Here is a 12,811-nt window from a genome sequence, read left to right on the forward strand (position 1 = left end):
CAAGATAGTCTCAGCAAGTTGGCCTGACAGAAGACTTTATAGTTTGAGGTCAAAGATGGAAGGTCCGGCTTGTAACCATCTCACCCAGAGGCCGGACATGCAGTCTGCTGTTAGAATCCTTTAGCTGTTGTCCAGGACGAAGGCAGTATTGTGCCGAACATTTGGGGAAATCCCGACAGGGCGTGTGGGTCTCTTTCCCTCTCTGCAAGATACCGCCTCTCGAGCCCAGCTGTGAACTCGGAACGCCGTATAAGAAGATCTCGAGTAGTATCCACGAAGGCAGTGGGCGAATCAGTAGGTCAATAGGCCGAGAACAGCCTGAATGAAATAACACAGTGTAATCGAAACTGGCACGACCCTGCTAAGTCCGCGATCCTAACTCGTTGCGCTTAAGGCTTCAGGCTTATAAATTCTCCTTACCTTACTCCCTCCCATCTCATTTCTCTGAAGATGAGGAGTTGGAACTATTGAAACTCCTTCATTTTGAGCTCCGTCTTCCACCACTCTCGGGGAACACTGGTGCTCATGGAAGGTGCTCCGACAGATAGAGATTGATGCCTGGGTCGAGGCTTAGAAAATCGAGCCCGGGGCTTCCTCGAACGGAATAAGAGTATTCCACGTCTCAAGGTCTTCATCCAGAGGGAATCCAGAGAAATCATGCTCCTGCAGATGTTATATCAGCATTATGCATGATTGGGAAGGGCGATAGTAGAGGAGCAGGCCATTCCTTATGGAAACTTACGAATGCATGATGAGAACTCGGGTAGTTTAGGTCCTCTGGAGCGATGATTAGATCCGCAGCTTGAGGAGCTTCATTTGCCTCGCTTTCCCGGTTGGGTGTTTGCTCGAGACTATTCACTTGGATGCCATCCTTATGCTCTATGGCAAGATGGGCATAATGGCACATCTCTCTCACAAAAAGACGTGGCAGCCGGAAACTAGTAACATATTCGAGGTTGGAGAAGTAGCCTAGTGCAACCTCTATTCAAGAAGCTTGTCAGTTCCCTTTATCTGTCGTCGATAAAGAGATGCAATCATTCTGAGCCGAGCCAGAACAAACTTGGTCCGAACACATACCTAAGAGCAATAAATCTGATGGAGCGGCAGACAAAGTAGAATCCCGTAAAATGTGAAGGAAGAGATTGACAAAACTGTACATCGGTGCATATCGTGTGACTCTGAATGATGGTTAGCATGTACCAGACAACAATCCTGCCGACTAAGCAAAGCAGATAGGCATAGGAGAGGGCTCTTACAGAGCTGAGCAACTGCCGTGGATGTTGATCTGTCTGGTGGCCATGATAGCAGAACGCGAAATCTGGGCCACCTCGCCATGCGAAGCATCCATTTCAGAGGCGGCCTCCTCGGTATCCGCTAGGTAGGCGTAGATCCCTAGCCAAGGATAGGTCAAAGGGGTGTTAATATCAAGCACCAGGCAGAAGTAATGAGATTGAAGCGATTGTGCCTGGCGTAAAGTCAGACCACCTGGTAGTCGAGCAACGTCAATTGCGCTGTCAAGACAAATATCCTGCTTGACCGATGACTTGAGTTCTTTGAGATCGTTCTTTAGACCGCGAATGGCTTGAACCAGCTGCTGGGTCGACTGTTTGAGGGCGCGCGCACTCGCAAGCTGCTTTCTGACGGTAGATGACAATTGCATCATTTTGACCAATGTGTTGCAATATAGAGTATCGTTTGGTCGTCCGCTAAGAGCATTTTGAGGTACATGGCAATCTATTTCATCATCGTCCATCATCTACCACAGTCAGAGGAATTCAGTAAGGTAGTTCGAAAACCATGAGAAACGTACCGATGGGCGACCCGATCGGGAGCAAAGCTGTTTCTCCAGACAATAAATGGACCAGAATGTCCAGTTCCTATGTTCGACTTCGTGTGGTGGAATCTTCCAAGAGGGAGAGGGCTGTCTGTGGAAGCCTTTCGAGCACGCAAGTCGTAGAGCGTCCGTACATAATGTATACTGCAACGCTAATTCACCTATGCCTTCACTGAAGTACGCCTATTCACGCTAGTTAGACTCATAGTTGAAGGGTTGAGTAAATATGGCAATTACCATTGAGATGAGAGCCTGCACACCGATCAAGGAAGGATGTAGAAGTACGATTTCGGTATGCACAGAAAGTGCATTTCGGAAAAGAGCCCATGAGGTCTCTAACGTCTCATGGAAGGTCCTAGTTTTGGAAAGAACAATCTGACACCCATGCGCCCAGATGATGTTCCGTAGTGCGTACCAGCCTGTGTCGTCTGCGACCGGGATATTAACGCCACTAAAGTGCGCATGGAGTCGAGTTTCGAACAGCGTGCGGTCGACCAAGCCCCAAGCGAGGTCTATTCCCTCTTCAAAATAAGCTGGGCGACGTATCAGCATGAAGTGGCCGTAGACAGAGTTCAACAAGACTTGCCATTTGTATATTGCCATGCAATTTCTGCAGCAGGCTCTGGCTCTCGGGGCGATGATAACACACCGCGGCTCATTTTGAGCATTCGAGCCGATTCCAGCATGAGACGTTTCACAGTGCTGGAATACTCTGGCGACTTTACTTTCGAATCCATCCAGTCCACTGCAGACTGGGTGTAGAAAGACATCATACAGCGCGGGCCTATTATATATCAATATTTTGCTCTAGATCGAAACAAATTGACGGACCATAACACTCAAAATTGATCTATGCGAACAATCAGTGCTATTGGAGAGAGTCTACTGGTTAGTGACTTACCGTGTCTGCAGCGTAGAGACTGTTATCTCCAGGATTCTGATCGCTAAACACGTCGATGGCTTGCTCATACTCATACTGCATTGTTGTTCTCGAGCCTTCGGGTTCTTGTGACGTTGAGATGAGTTGTTGCAATCCTGGAACCATAAGGATATCCTGGCTTTGGGGAGGTGCCAATACATCATTCTGAGGAATATCAGTTGGATCCTTGGTATGTGTTTTCATAATTTGCTACGATGGCTGCGGTTGGACAGAGGCTTGTCGAATCCTGCCTACTGCGTTTATGGGCTCGATACTTACATCCACTCCAGAGCAGCCGACTGGATGGCTTTGTTAGTCAATGTATTATGCCACTTGAAGGTATAGCCAAATATTGGTAGAATATTCTGACATACTGCTGTTTCCTTGCACAGCGATACAGTCATCTGGTCTGGGGATGCTTTGGATACGCGGACGTCGCCTGCGTGGAATGACACATTCTTCTACTCTATCCAAGCAGTTGTCACATGGAATGCCACCATTGCCTATCGAATGTTTAGCAACCTGGTTCTTCGGCCATTAGACGTTGTGCCATACACCGGATCTTTCGGGCCCTGCAGTGATTGCATGCCACGGATCGCCGAGTCATGCCCGGCATCCGGCCCAGGCTGGGCCCGCCTAGAGTGAACGATGTCATTGTATATGTGGCTCTGACTGGGGCGTTGGCTCTTCTTTGGGAGGTTCAGATGTGAAGTGTGATCGAAAACCCCAACGACTGAGCTACATATTGTCGCTGACACCGCTGCAGTTGCATGTCGTCGTCTGTGGACGCATTGCAAGGGGGAACCACCAAAGGCAGCTTTGCCGAAGGGCAACGCTATTCCTATTTCGTTCGGCAATTCAGCTCACGTGGAGCATCTCATCCTCCTGTATCATTCAGACCGGCTGTTGAAACCATCAACAGGTTCGGAATAGGGATGACTTGTGGCCAAAAAAGGCAGGTTGGTCGCTATCTTGTCACAGCAGGGTAAAGGGCCTGGTGTTCCGCGCCCGGCCAAAGACCGACGCCGAAGCTCTCATTCATCCGCTAACATTCGTTCTTTGATCCATGGTCACACCATGACTGGTAAGAACACTCCTTCAGGCATAGCAGTAGCTCGAGACATACCGATGTGAGAAGGAACTAAGAAGCCACCGAGCATTTTCTCGAAGAAGCGGCACAGACTACCATACTGTAGGGTAATTCCTTGCCACCCATCCGCTACGGCTTACGGAACCCCTTGGATCTGCGAATTGGGACTCTGTTGACTTGACTGTTTGCTTTCAAACAATACTCTGTGGGACCATTCATTAGTCTGTCACTGATCCGGTGTATACGATCTGGGGCATATCCTCCTTTGCAGATGGGACAGCAGGATGTGTCTCCGACTGGACAATGTATACCCCCACCGGACCCGGAAACGGCACCTCTGAAGCCGACTGACACGCAAGAGTCCCTATGGGACAATCACAGATCTCCAGCTGCATCCGTCGCCGACCGGGTCCAACAGATACGACCATTATCAGTTCCAAGGTGAGTTGCGGGACCTAGGAAGAATTATGCTACGCAAGAACGCACTCTGTCCCATATGGCCTTTTTCCTTGGCACGTAGTGCCATTTCCTCCACTTCTCGGATGCAATAAACCATATACGACGAGGTGAGGCTTAACCACCCCCCTATTCTACTCAACATCATTCTGGTGCACATATTCAACCTGTGGGGCCTTCTCCAGCGTTTCCCTGGTGGAAATTACCCGGGAAGCGATATTTTCGAGCTGAATGCTACCATGGGACGACCTTAACCACACATTCAGACCACATCATAGTATGGTCCAGCTGCGTGAGAATGCAGGAGTCTGTCCAGGATGCACGTTCCAAATCAAGAGGTCGCTGGCCTTGCCTGGTTAATAGTGCTTCGCAACATCATAGATAGGAGATGGAACACCTATGAAGCGCAATTTGAGGCAATTCAGTACGTTGTGGGGCCTGTAGTTGGTCACAAAGCTGGCACAACCGAAAGCTCCCTCTCCTGTAACATACATAAGATTCCTGGTATATAATTCGTGTGCCTTGCTGAGAGAAAAGAACGGCGAACGTGCGATATGGATATTCATATCCGCGAATTAGCAATTACAACTTCAAGTAGATCAGGCCAAATACTATATACCATACTATATGATATAGCATCGCTTCAATGTGGACAGATCATAACTATCGGCGCAATAGGCGAACACTGGTTGTCAACCAAGCCGGATACCCACCAGGAATCGGCTGTCACTTGACACACTCTCCCGGAACCGGAACACCCCGTATTATTTTACTTCAAAGTAAGCCCCTTGTCGCTTTCCCATGTACTGGCTACTTCAAATCTTGATCCTTCACGGTCAGAAAGTCTGCTTCATCTCCTTGGTGCCCTTCTTACTCTCCGGATGAGCAATAGATCTAAAGACACAAAGCCATGTCTACGCCCTCGGTCCCCGAAATGGAAGGCCTCACGGTCAATGACAAGAACGAACCCAAACTCCTCCGATCCTACACGCTCCGCTTTGTCGGCGACTGGGGCGGCGCCAACTTCCACCGGATCTGCTCGTGGTTGACGCAGGAGTTCTGCGACCGCGCTGGGCCCGGGAGCCGGACGTTGATTTGGAGTCTGCGCGACGGAGGGCTCGATGCGCTGAAGCAGCTGCACGAAGGGGCCGCCGACTTGGCGATCGCTACTCCCGCCGCGCTATTGAAGAGGGCTCTTACGGGAGAAAGTCCCTTTCCGACGCCAATGCCACACTTGCGCGCCTTAGGCGTACTTCCCCAGAACGACCGCATGGTCCTCGCCCTGGACCCGAAGCACGGCGTCCGGACGTACGCGGAGCTTCGAGAGCGAAAGCCCGCCCTGCGGCTGGCGACCTCGGTCAACGACGGGACCAATTTCATCGGCTTCGTGGCTGAGGAATTTCTGAACGCTCACGGCATCTCCAAGGCCACCCTGGTGAACGAGTGGGGAGGAACCATCCTGACCGCCCAGAGGCCCGAGCAATGCGTGGCGCTGATCGAGGAGGGTAAAGCAGACGCTCTCCTCCAAGAAGCTATCATGACGCCGTGGTGGAGCGGGCTGATCGAGAGTGACAAACTTGTCCCGCTCCCCGCCGAGCGCGAGGCCTTGGAGGCCCTATACCGGACTTTGGGCATGCGGACGAACTCCCTCCCAGCCGGGTTCTGGAAGAACCTTACCCAGGAGCTGCCGGCGCTGGACTTCTCAGACTTCGTAATATTGGCCAGAGACGACATGCCCAGAGAGGTGGCTTACCTTCTTGCGTGGTGCCTGGTTGAGACGAGGCACTTGATTGAGGGACAGTACAAGCATCTGGCGCCGGAGAAGAGTCCGTTGAGTTATCCCCTCGAGCCCAAGAAGATAGCACAGGCCCCCTTCCCTCTCCACGATGGTGCGAAGGAATTTTATTCCAGGGCTGGCTACACATTGTTCCCCGAAGCGTGTAAGAAGGGTTTTTAGACGAAAAAATTGGGTTGATTCCGACTTCCATGCGAGACAGCTTCGAGGAAACAATGCATGGTACGCAGTGGGCGCCAAGAGCAAACTGATAGAGAGATCGGATTTATGATAGTAGTGACATTGCCGGTTCGATCCCAGTCCGAGTGTACGTCAAGAATCTCCCTGTCAGATCCGTCTGAGTCACTGAGCTATCGCCACTTGTACTGTCAGCTCGACTTCCTCTTGAAGGACAACGTCGCGACCACCGAAAGTACAAGTCTATGTACGTGCCAAAACCCTGGGATGTAGGTCGCACACAAGCCCCTCACAATCCTGTATCCCAGAATGGGGCCATACTTCAGGGCGTTGTCGCCGCATCTGCTCGAGACTCCGACGGCCGGCAAGTCGTCGAACTCCCTCATGCACACCAAATCGACGAAGGCGGCGCCCAAGTCGCCATACGTGACAGTCAAGGTGGCGCGGTCAACGCTAATCTCGTGCCCGCTGGGCTCGTCCTCGATCAGCCCGTTGGGCTGCACGAGCAGAACGCTGAGCAGCGATGGTGCGGCGGCGAGGAGGATCGCCTGGCCACGCTGGAGGTCGGCATACGGGTGACAAAACGCAGTCTTGATCGCCCAGTGGATCACGGCGGGGCGCACGGCGGCCAGGGTGGGATTCCATGTCGCGGACGACAGCACCAGCACGCGCGGGGGACGCCATTCTTGCTTTATATCCTGGTCGTTGCGCAACGCCGACAGAGCAGCGACGACTGTCTTGGCTCCGTCCTCGACCACGCTGACGCCTGGGAGGTTGTCATTCTCGCCAAGCGTGAAGATGATATGTTCGGCCTCATACAAGCATTTGCGCATATTTTCGACATCTCCGAGTGGTCCTTGGAAGATGGAAACGCGCGGATTGGACGACAGCAATGGAAATAGATCGATGAGCTTTGAGGCTGACCGGACGTAGACCCGAATGTTCACGTCTGGCCGTGGGAGGAGTCGTTCAAGCACCTCACGGCCTGTCTTTCCTGTTGCCCCAAGGATGGCGATGGTCAGAGCCATGAGCTTGGTGCCGCGTAGATAGCACTAGTAGAAGCAAGTTAGGATCAAGTGAAGTGTGTAAGTGCAAGGCTTGAGGTGCAAGTATTTCTTCCTGGGTCAACTTGGGCCAATATATCTCCATTATCCCGGTCGATGCTTTCGAGACCGACATTGCTCCCCAGTGCTCGGATGGATGACCTGTCCAGGCCACAAAGTACATGGCTTGCAGAGAGGTTATGACGACGTTCCCCGCCGGGCCCAATCACAAAAATCTGGGGAAGCAGGGCTTGCGGAGCAGACAACAGAAACAGGGCGCACAAGGAGCCCATCGGAGTGATCAGTGCCGCAGCGAGTGCGGCTGAAAACGCATCTGTGGGCGAAGCGATGCCCAACCACGACCAGCAGAGAACCATATTTTGTCCCGCAAAGCATTCTTTTCATGTTCAACGACAGTGACGGTGTGACTGTGCGGTGGTGGAAGCTGCAACGAATGGGAGTCGTTCCGACAAGCCAAAAAAGGAGCATATTCGGAACCTATTCCGAGTGGTCAGCCCAGCGTACGGCTGTTTCCAAGCCGTTCTCATATCCGTGTCATTTGTGTCACTGTCATTTCAATACCTCTGTCTAGCATTGAGGACTTCCCAGCTGCAAAAGCGGCCTGCCTGCATGCGTCGTTCAGTAGTGCATAATCCATCCTCTCCCCTACATGGAGCATTTTGACTCATCTATACGCCCCTGGTCTTTGTGCCATAGCGTGCGAGTACAGTAGATATCAAGGTCAAATTACTGAAATACACCAGTCCAACAAACCAACTGTGAGATACGGCTCGTTTGGCCGTTTCGTGGATGTTGCCCTTGGACATGTAGATTGTTTAAAATGGGCAAAAGAGAACCAGTAAATGTCTCGACTGACGACAGAAGACTGGCATTGGAATGAAAAAAAAAACCCTCCAATCCTCTTTCGCCGCCCATCGAATGTTTCTCTATATTTCTCCCCCGTGGTTAGAACATCCTCGCTCGCCGGAGACTTCGCCATTCGGATACAATCGAAACCAAAATCCCCGTGAATATTGCTTTTCTCGCTGTTCTGAATCGATCACAGAAACACCATTCACGCTTCACCAGTGACATCTGCCGCAGTCTTGCGATTTGCAGCACGTCTTCCCAACCAGATGGTTGCTCCAATGAGAATGACGGCGCAGACAGCCACAACGGCGGCCTGGGTGGCAAAGACTGCAGCCACGCCATCCTTCGCGATCCAGCTTGGCTGGAAATATCCGACGGCGAACCCGCCACAAGTGCGCCACATGTTGATAATGGCCGACACCACTGCAGAGTGCGTGGGATACTTCTCGAGAGCAAAAGCGGTGATAGCAACCATGGTGCCCACCAACCCGATGTTCACCATAGCCCACCCAAATGCCAGTCCAACCCAGCTCTTCCCGTAATTGAGTGTGAGACCATATGTCAGCAAGCCGCACACCATGCTGCCGATAGGGAACCACACGCCATGTAGTCGGTATTCACTTCGCCAGTGCGACTTGCGTTTCCCACCAGATCCATTGTAGATCCATTCGTTGAAAAAGTATCCGAAGCAGAATCCCAAAAGAGCACCGATGACACCGGCAAAGCGGATGGAAGCATCAGCGACATTCCCGAAGAGATAAGGGGGTGCTCGGACAAAAGAGTCAACAGTTGTGGTGATTCCGATAGGCCATGTGAAATTGATCATGGTGGAAAGACCGACAAGGAGGAGGGGGAAGGTGAAGGTGAGCTTGATGATATTGATGGTCGACTCCGAGAGTGTCCGTGCCTTGGGCAGATTTGTGTTGCCAATGCCTAAGAACGACTTGATGCGGTTGGTTTGCTGGACGCCTGCCGACCGGTTGTAGTATGTCTCATAGCCGAATGCCAGGATCATCAGTGTGGAAAATCCGTAGAAACTCGTGAGGACTTTGAAGCAGTCACGCCAGGAACCGGTGCCCTCCAAAATGTATCCCGCTATAGCAGGGAAGAGGAAAGGACCAACTAGGAACGTGGTTCCCCAAATGTTGATGTACCGTGGCCATTCGTGCGGAGCGTACATGTCATGGATAATTGGCAGACCAATCACTTGGGGGACTGTCCCAAAGAGGCCCTGCAGGGCACGTAACGCCGTGAAAACGGACCATGATTGGGCATAAACGCAGCCAAGGACGACAAAGAGAGTGATAACCTGTGGATAGAGCCAGACGGGAAGGCTGCAAGGAGAATTAGCAACATGAAACTGGAATTGTCTTCAAATAACTGACCGGCCGTACGCGTCGATAAAAGGCACCGCAAATATGCCGCCAAAGCCTTGAAGTAGGATACCATAGTTGAGAGACGTGGCGGAGTGCGTGATGGAGGTGTGCCATTCAATAGCCTGAGGAGCCACGAGAGTTGCACCCCAGGTCATGCCTCTTTCAAGAGGAGTCAGTTTCAGTCAGAATATTGACAAGGAACCAGAGACATACCCGTCAGCAAGTATCGAGCTGGACATCAACGCGAGAAACACAAGTCGCTTCTTCCACGGACTCCAATTCTGGGGACTTTGACTGTCGTCTGAACCCAGCCCGTCGAGGACGCTAGGCTGATGGCTTTCATTGTTAAGGGGGACAACTGTGGTCTCGGTATTGACGTTCTTCTCGGATGTAGGCGGCTTCTCACCAACGCCAGACGAAGATGAAGGAGCACTCATCGTTAATACAGAATGCGAAAGGGAATACAACCTGTTCCGACTGAAATATAAAACTGCGGTAAGCAGCTGAGTGTCAATGAAAGCAGGACGACACAATGAAAAAGATATTTCCAGAAGTCGAAAATTCCAGACGCTCTCAGAAACTAGGAAGCCACAAGCTCGTCTACAACGTGGTCAGCTAGTGCTCCATGTGTAGCAGGAGACGAGGGCAGGTCGAGACCTGAAAAGGGCTCGATCTCATCACGGAGGCACCAGATTGGGCCTCATCTCCACCACCTCGCGTAGACCAAAGACATGCCTGGCTTGCCATGGGGGTTAACAGGGCAGACAGGCTCGACCCCCCTGACCAGGAGTTGAACAGCTGGCAGCCAAGAACCGGTAGGTGCGTGAGCCGTCTCGAAGCAACCCTGGATACACAATCGTTTCAAGGCAGCATGGTGCAGATCCGGCCACCGGCCCGCCCTAGAGTCCTGAACTCATGCATATGAATGCAGCGCCAGGGGAAACGGAACGCGCCAAAGTGCTTAGGGAGGATGATAAGACAAAGGTAATACCTGAACGCCCGGCGTAGAGGTTCGGGGTCTGCAAAGCGAGACAAAGCATAGTGGGCCTCAGGTTGCATGGATGCTTCCAATGACAAGTCTGCTAGCTGGGAACTTGGACGATAGTTTGCTTCTCGGCGAGGAGTCTTGCAAGGATATGTAAAATCCGGCGAGGGTGCCACCTAGCAGGCATTGGAGCACACGAAGTCTCTCCTAGGAGGGCCGGATGCAGACTGTATCAGAAGATTGGCGTCCACTTGGTGGCAAGGAGAATAGATGATACTCGTGGCCGGAAAAAGATCCATGATAGTTCCTTAATCAACTGACACAGCGTGTTCTTTACTCTTGTGCTCTGGTAGAGTTAAGGTCGGGCAAGCTCCGGAGACTGAGGGATAAGCGAGGAAGATCAGCCCACGGCCCGCCCGCTCGCCCTAGTCTTCTCCTTCGTACCGCCAACTATCGCCATAGTACTGTGTATCACCCGGAAGCTACCGACTGTGGCGTGCGGAAATACGCGGTATCCTTCCCCGGGTGGGGAAGATTCAGAGACCCAATTAACCGAACAGCTGCTGTTCAAGCAAAAGGACGAGGCGTTGACAGGCCCATCGCCATGATCAACATAAACGAAGTTTCATCATACCGCAGGCACCTAGCAAGGAAACATTGCATTGTCCGCTTTTGGAGGGTGGTACATCCAGCCTTGGAAGAAACCGCTGCCACTCCCCAATCTCAGTAGGACGTTCTGCTGCATTCAGTCTATTGAATTCCTGTTTGACAGTCTTCGGCACTCTCATCGAATCCAACGAAGATGAGCGATCCAGGGGCAGTCCTGGCGTCTACGGTGACCGCAGTAAGAGCACCTAGGCCTAGGATAGATACATGGGCCAGGAGTAACAATTATGTGCACAGATTGCAGCCCTCGGGTTCATACCTGTGGCTGTTCATTTCAATTTCTTCCCCTTGCTCAATCGAATTGGACCGATTGCCACAGCCGAAGAGCTAACCAAAGCATCCGATGCTGAGAGGAGCGATGAAGCCAAATTGTTCTCACCGTTATGTATGAAATTTGCTGCACTGATGAGGTCTTGCTGACGTGAACCCAGGTTTGCGGCTAACAGGTCTGCACATTGTCGAAGACTAGAGCGCGTCTGACGTCTGTAGAGGACACCATGTACGCGATGGCTGGCCTGGGCCTCGTTGACCTGGTTGATGATACAACATACCAGGTTAACCCCATCACGACTCACATGGTGGCTGTGCCATCCTCTCTGCATGGCATGCTGCATTTGTAAGTGAAACAGCCCGGATAACATCTCGAGTACTAATCTTAGAAGCACGACGGAGCCTCTCTGGTCGGCAGCTTTCTTGATGAAACAACTTCGAGATACCAGATTCGAATACCCGTTCCAGGAGAACAAAACACCCACGCAATATGGATACAAATTGATTGGCGAGGAGAGATTTGTCAATGAGCACACTTACTCGATAATGCACATGCAAGGACGTATGCCGAGCTTCTCATCCTTCATGGAAGGCAAATTTGGCCGCTTTGGCACCATGCCGGACCGGGTGCAATCCTTTGGATATGATCTGGGCTCTGTCTTGGAGAGCGAAGCCAACAAAATCGCCATCGTCGATATTGGGGGCGGACGAGGAGAGATGCTTCTGGAAGTAAAGGCAGCGTACCCGCATCTGAAGAAGGGGAATCTAATCTTGCAAGAATACCACCCCGAACAAACGAACGCTGATGAAGTGACAATTCAGCATTGGGACTTTAAGGACGAGTCTCCCGAGCCCGTCACCGGGGCTCTCGTGTACAGCCTGACACACATCTACCATAATTTGTCAGACCTCGAAGCCTTGAGGCTGATGAAGAAGGTGTCAGATGCGATGGCGCCGTACTCCCGCATGCTGATCCACGAGTTCCCAAAAAATTCCACCTATGGGAAGATGCACGCCACGATGATTCAGTTGTACGCTGGCAGAATCAGGAGCAGTCGAGAGTGGAAGCAGATGGCGGCTTTAGCGGGATTGGAAGTAACTTTCGAGGCGTATCCCATTGCTGGGGAGGGGCTTGTAGAGATGAGGAAGTTGGCATCGTCTGGTTCGGCGGCCTAGATCGCCAGGGTATTAGTTCTTGGATGTGTCGCCCTGGAATAAAAATCTCGTTTCTTTTCTAGGACATTCCCCGGTTAGTGGCATGCACTTATTCTGCGAAACTTGTGTCAATCTAGGGCCGAAACTTGATTGAGAATGACGGTACAACGTTCTC

The 12,811-nt window shown here is 51.8% G+C and overlaps 5 protein-coding genes across 5 annotated transcripts; 2 read left to right on the forward strand and 3 right to left on the reverse strand.

The window, feature by feature from the left end:
* Positions 1-570: 570 nt before the first annotated feature.
* Positions 571-2,816, reverse strand: AYL99_00252 (hypothetical protein; the record flags this gene model as incomplete). Its single annotated transcript, XM_018831768.1, has 9 exons — positions 571-663; positions 743-981; positions 1,078-1,178; positions 1,257-1,756; positions 1,811-2,017; positions 2,072-2,367; positions 2,484-2,618; positions 2,666-2,684; positions 2,736-2,816. The coding sequence occupies 9 exons, from the start codon at positions 2,814-2,816 to the stop codon at positions 571-573; spliced, it is 1,671 nt and encodes a 556-aa protein (XP_018697647.1).
* A 2,393-nt stretch (positions 2,817-5,209) lies between these two features.
* Positions 5,210-6,256, forward strand: AYL99_00253 (hypothetical protein; the record flags this gene model as incomplete). The annotated part of the gene is made up of 1 exon (XM_018831769.1): positions 5,210-6,256. The coding sequence occupies one exon, from the start codon at positions 5,210-5,212 to the stop codon at positions 6,254-6,256; it is 1,047 nt and encodes a 348-aa protein (XP_018697648.1).
* Positions 6,257-6,462: 206 nt separating this feature from the next.
* On the reverse strand, positions 6,463-7,299 carry AYL99_00254 (hypothetical protein; the record flags this gene model as incomplete). The annotated part of the gene is made up of 1 exon (XM_018831770.1): positions 6,463-7,299. The coding sequence occupies one exon, from the start codon at positions 7,297-7,299 to the stop codon at positions 6,463-6,465; it is 837 nt and encodes a 278-aa protein (XP_018697649.1).
* A 1,090-nt stretch (positions 7,300-8,389) lies between these two features.
* On the reverse strand, positions 8,390-9,997 carry AYL99_00255 (hypothetical protein; the record flags this gene model as incomplete). The annotated part of the gene is made up of 3 exons (XM_018831771.1): positions 8,390-9,518; positions 9,570-9,719; positions 9,774-9,997. 3 exons carry the CDS (start codon positions 9,995-9,997, stop codon positions 8,390-8,392), a joined length of 1,503 nt encoding a protein of 500 aa, XP_018697650.1.
* Positions 9,998-11,347: 1,350 nt separating this feature from the next.
* Positions 11,348-12,657, forward strand: AYL99_00256 (hypothetical protein; the record flags this gene model as incomplete). The annotated part of the gene is made up of 5 exons (XM_018831772.1): positions 11,348-11,389; positions 11,449-11,596; positions 11,643-11,657; positions 11,701-11,827; positions 11,874-12,657. 5 exons carry the CDS (start codon positions 11,348-11,350, stop codon positions 12,655-12,657), a joined length of 1,116 nt encoding a protein of 371 aa, XP_018697651.1.
* Positions 12,658-12,811: the final 154 nt, after the last annotated feature.

This window comes from Fonsecaea erecta (assembly GCF_001651985.1).
Source record: "Fonsecaea erecta strain CBS 125763 chromosome Unknown Scaff1, whole genome shotgun sequence".
Taxonomy (NCBI): domain Eukaryota; kingdom Fungi; phylum Ascomycota; class Eurotiomycetes; order Chaetothyriales; family Herpotrichiellaceae; genus Fonsecaea; species Fonsecaea erecta.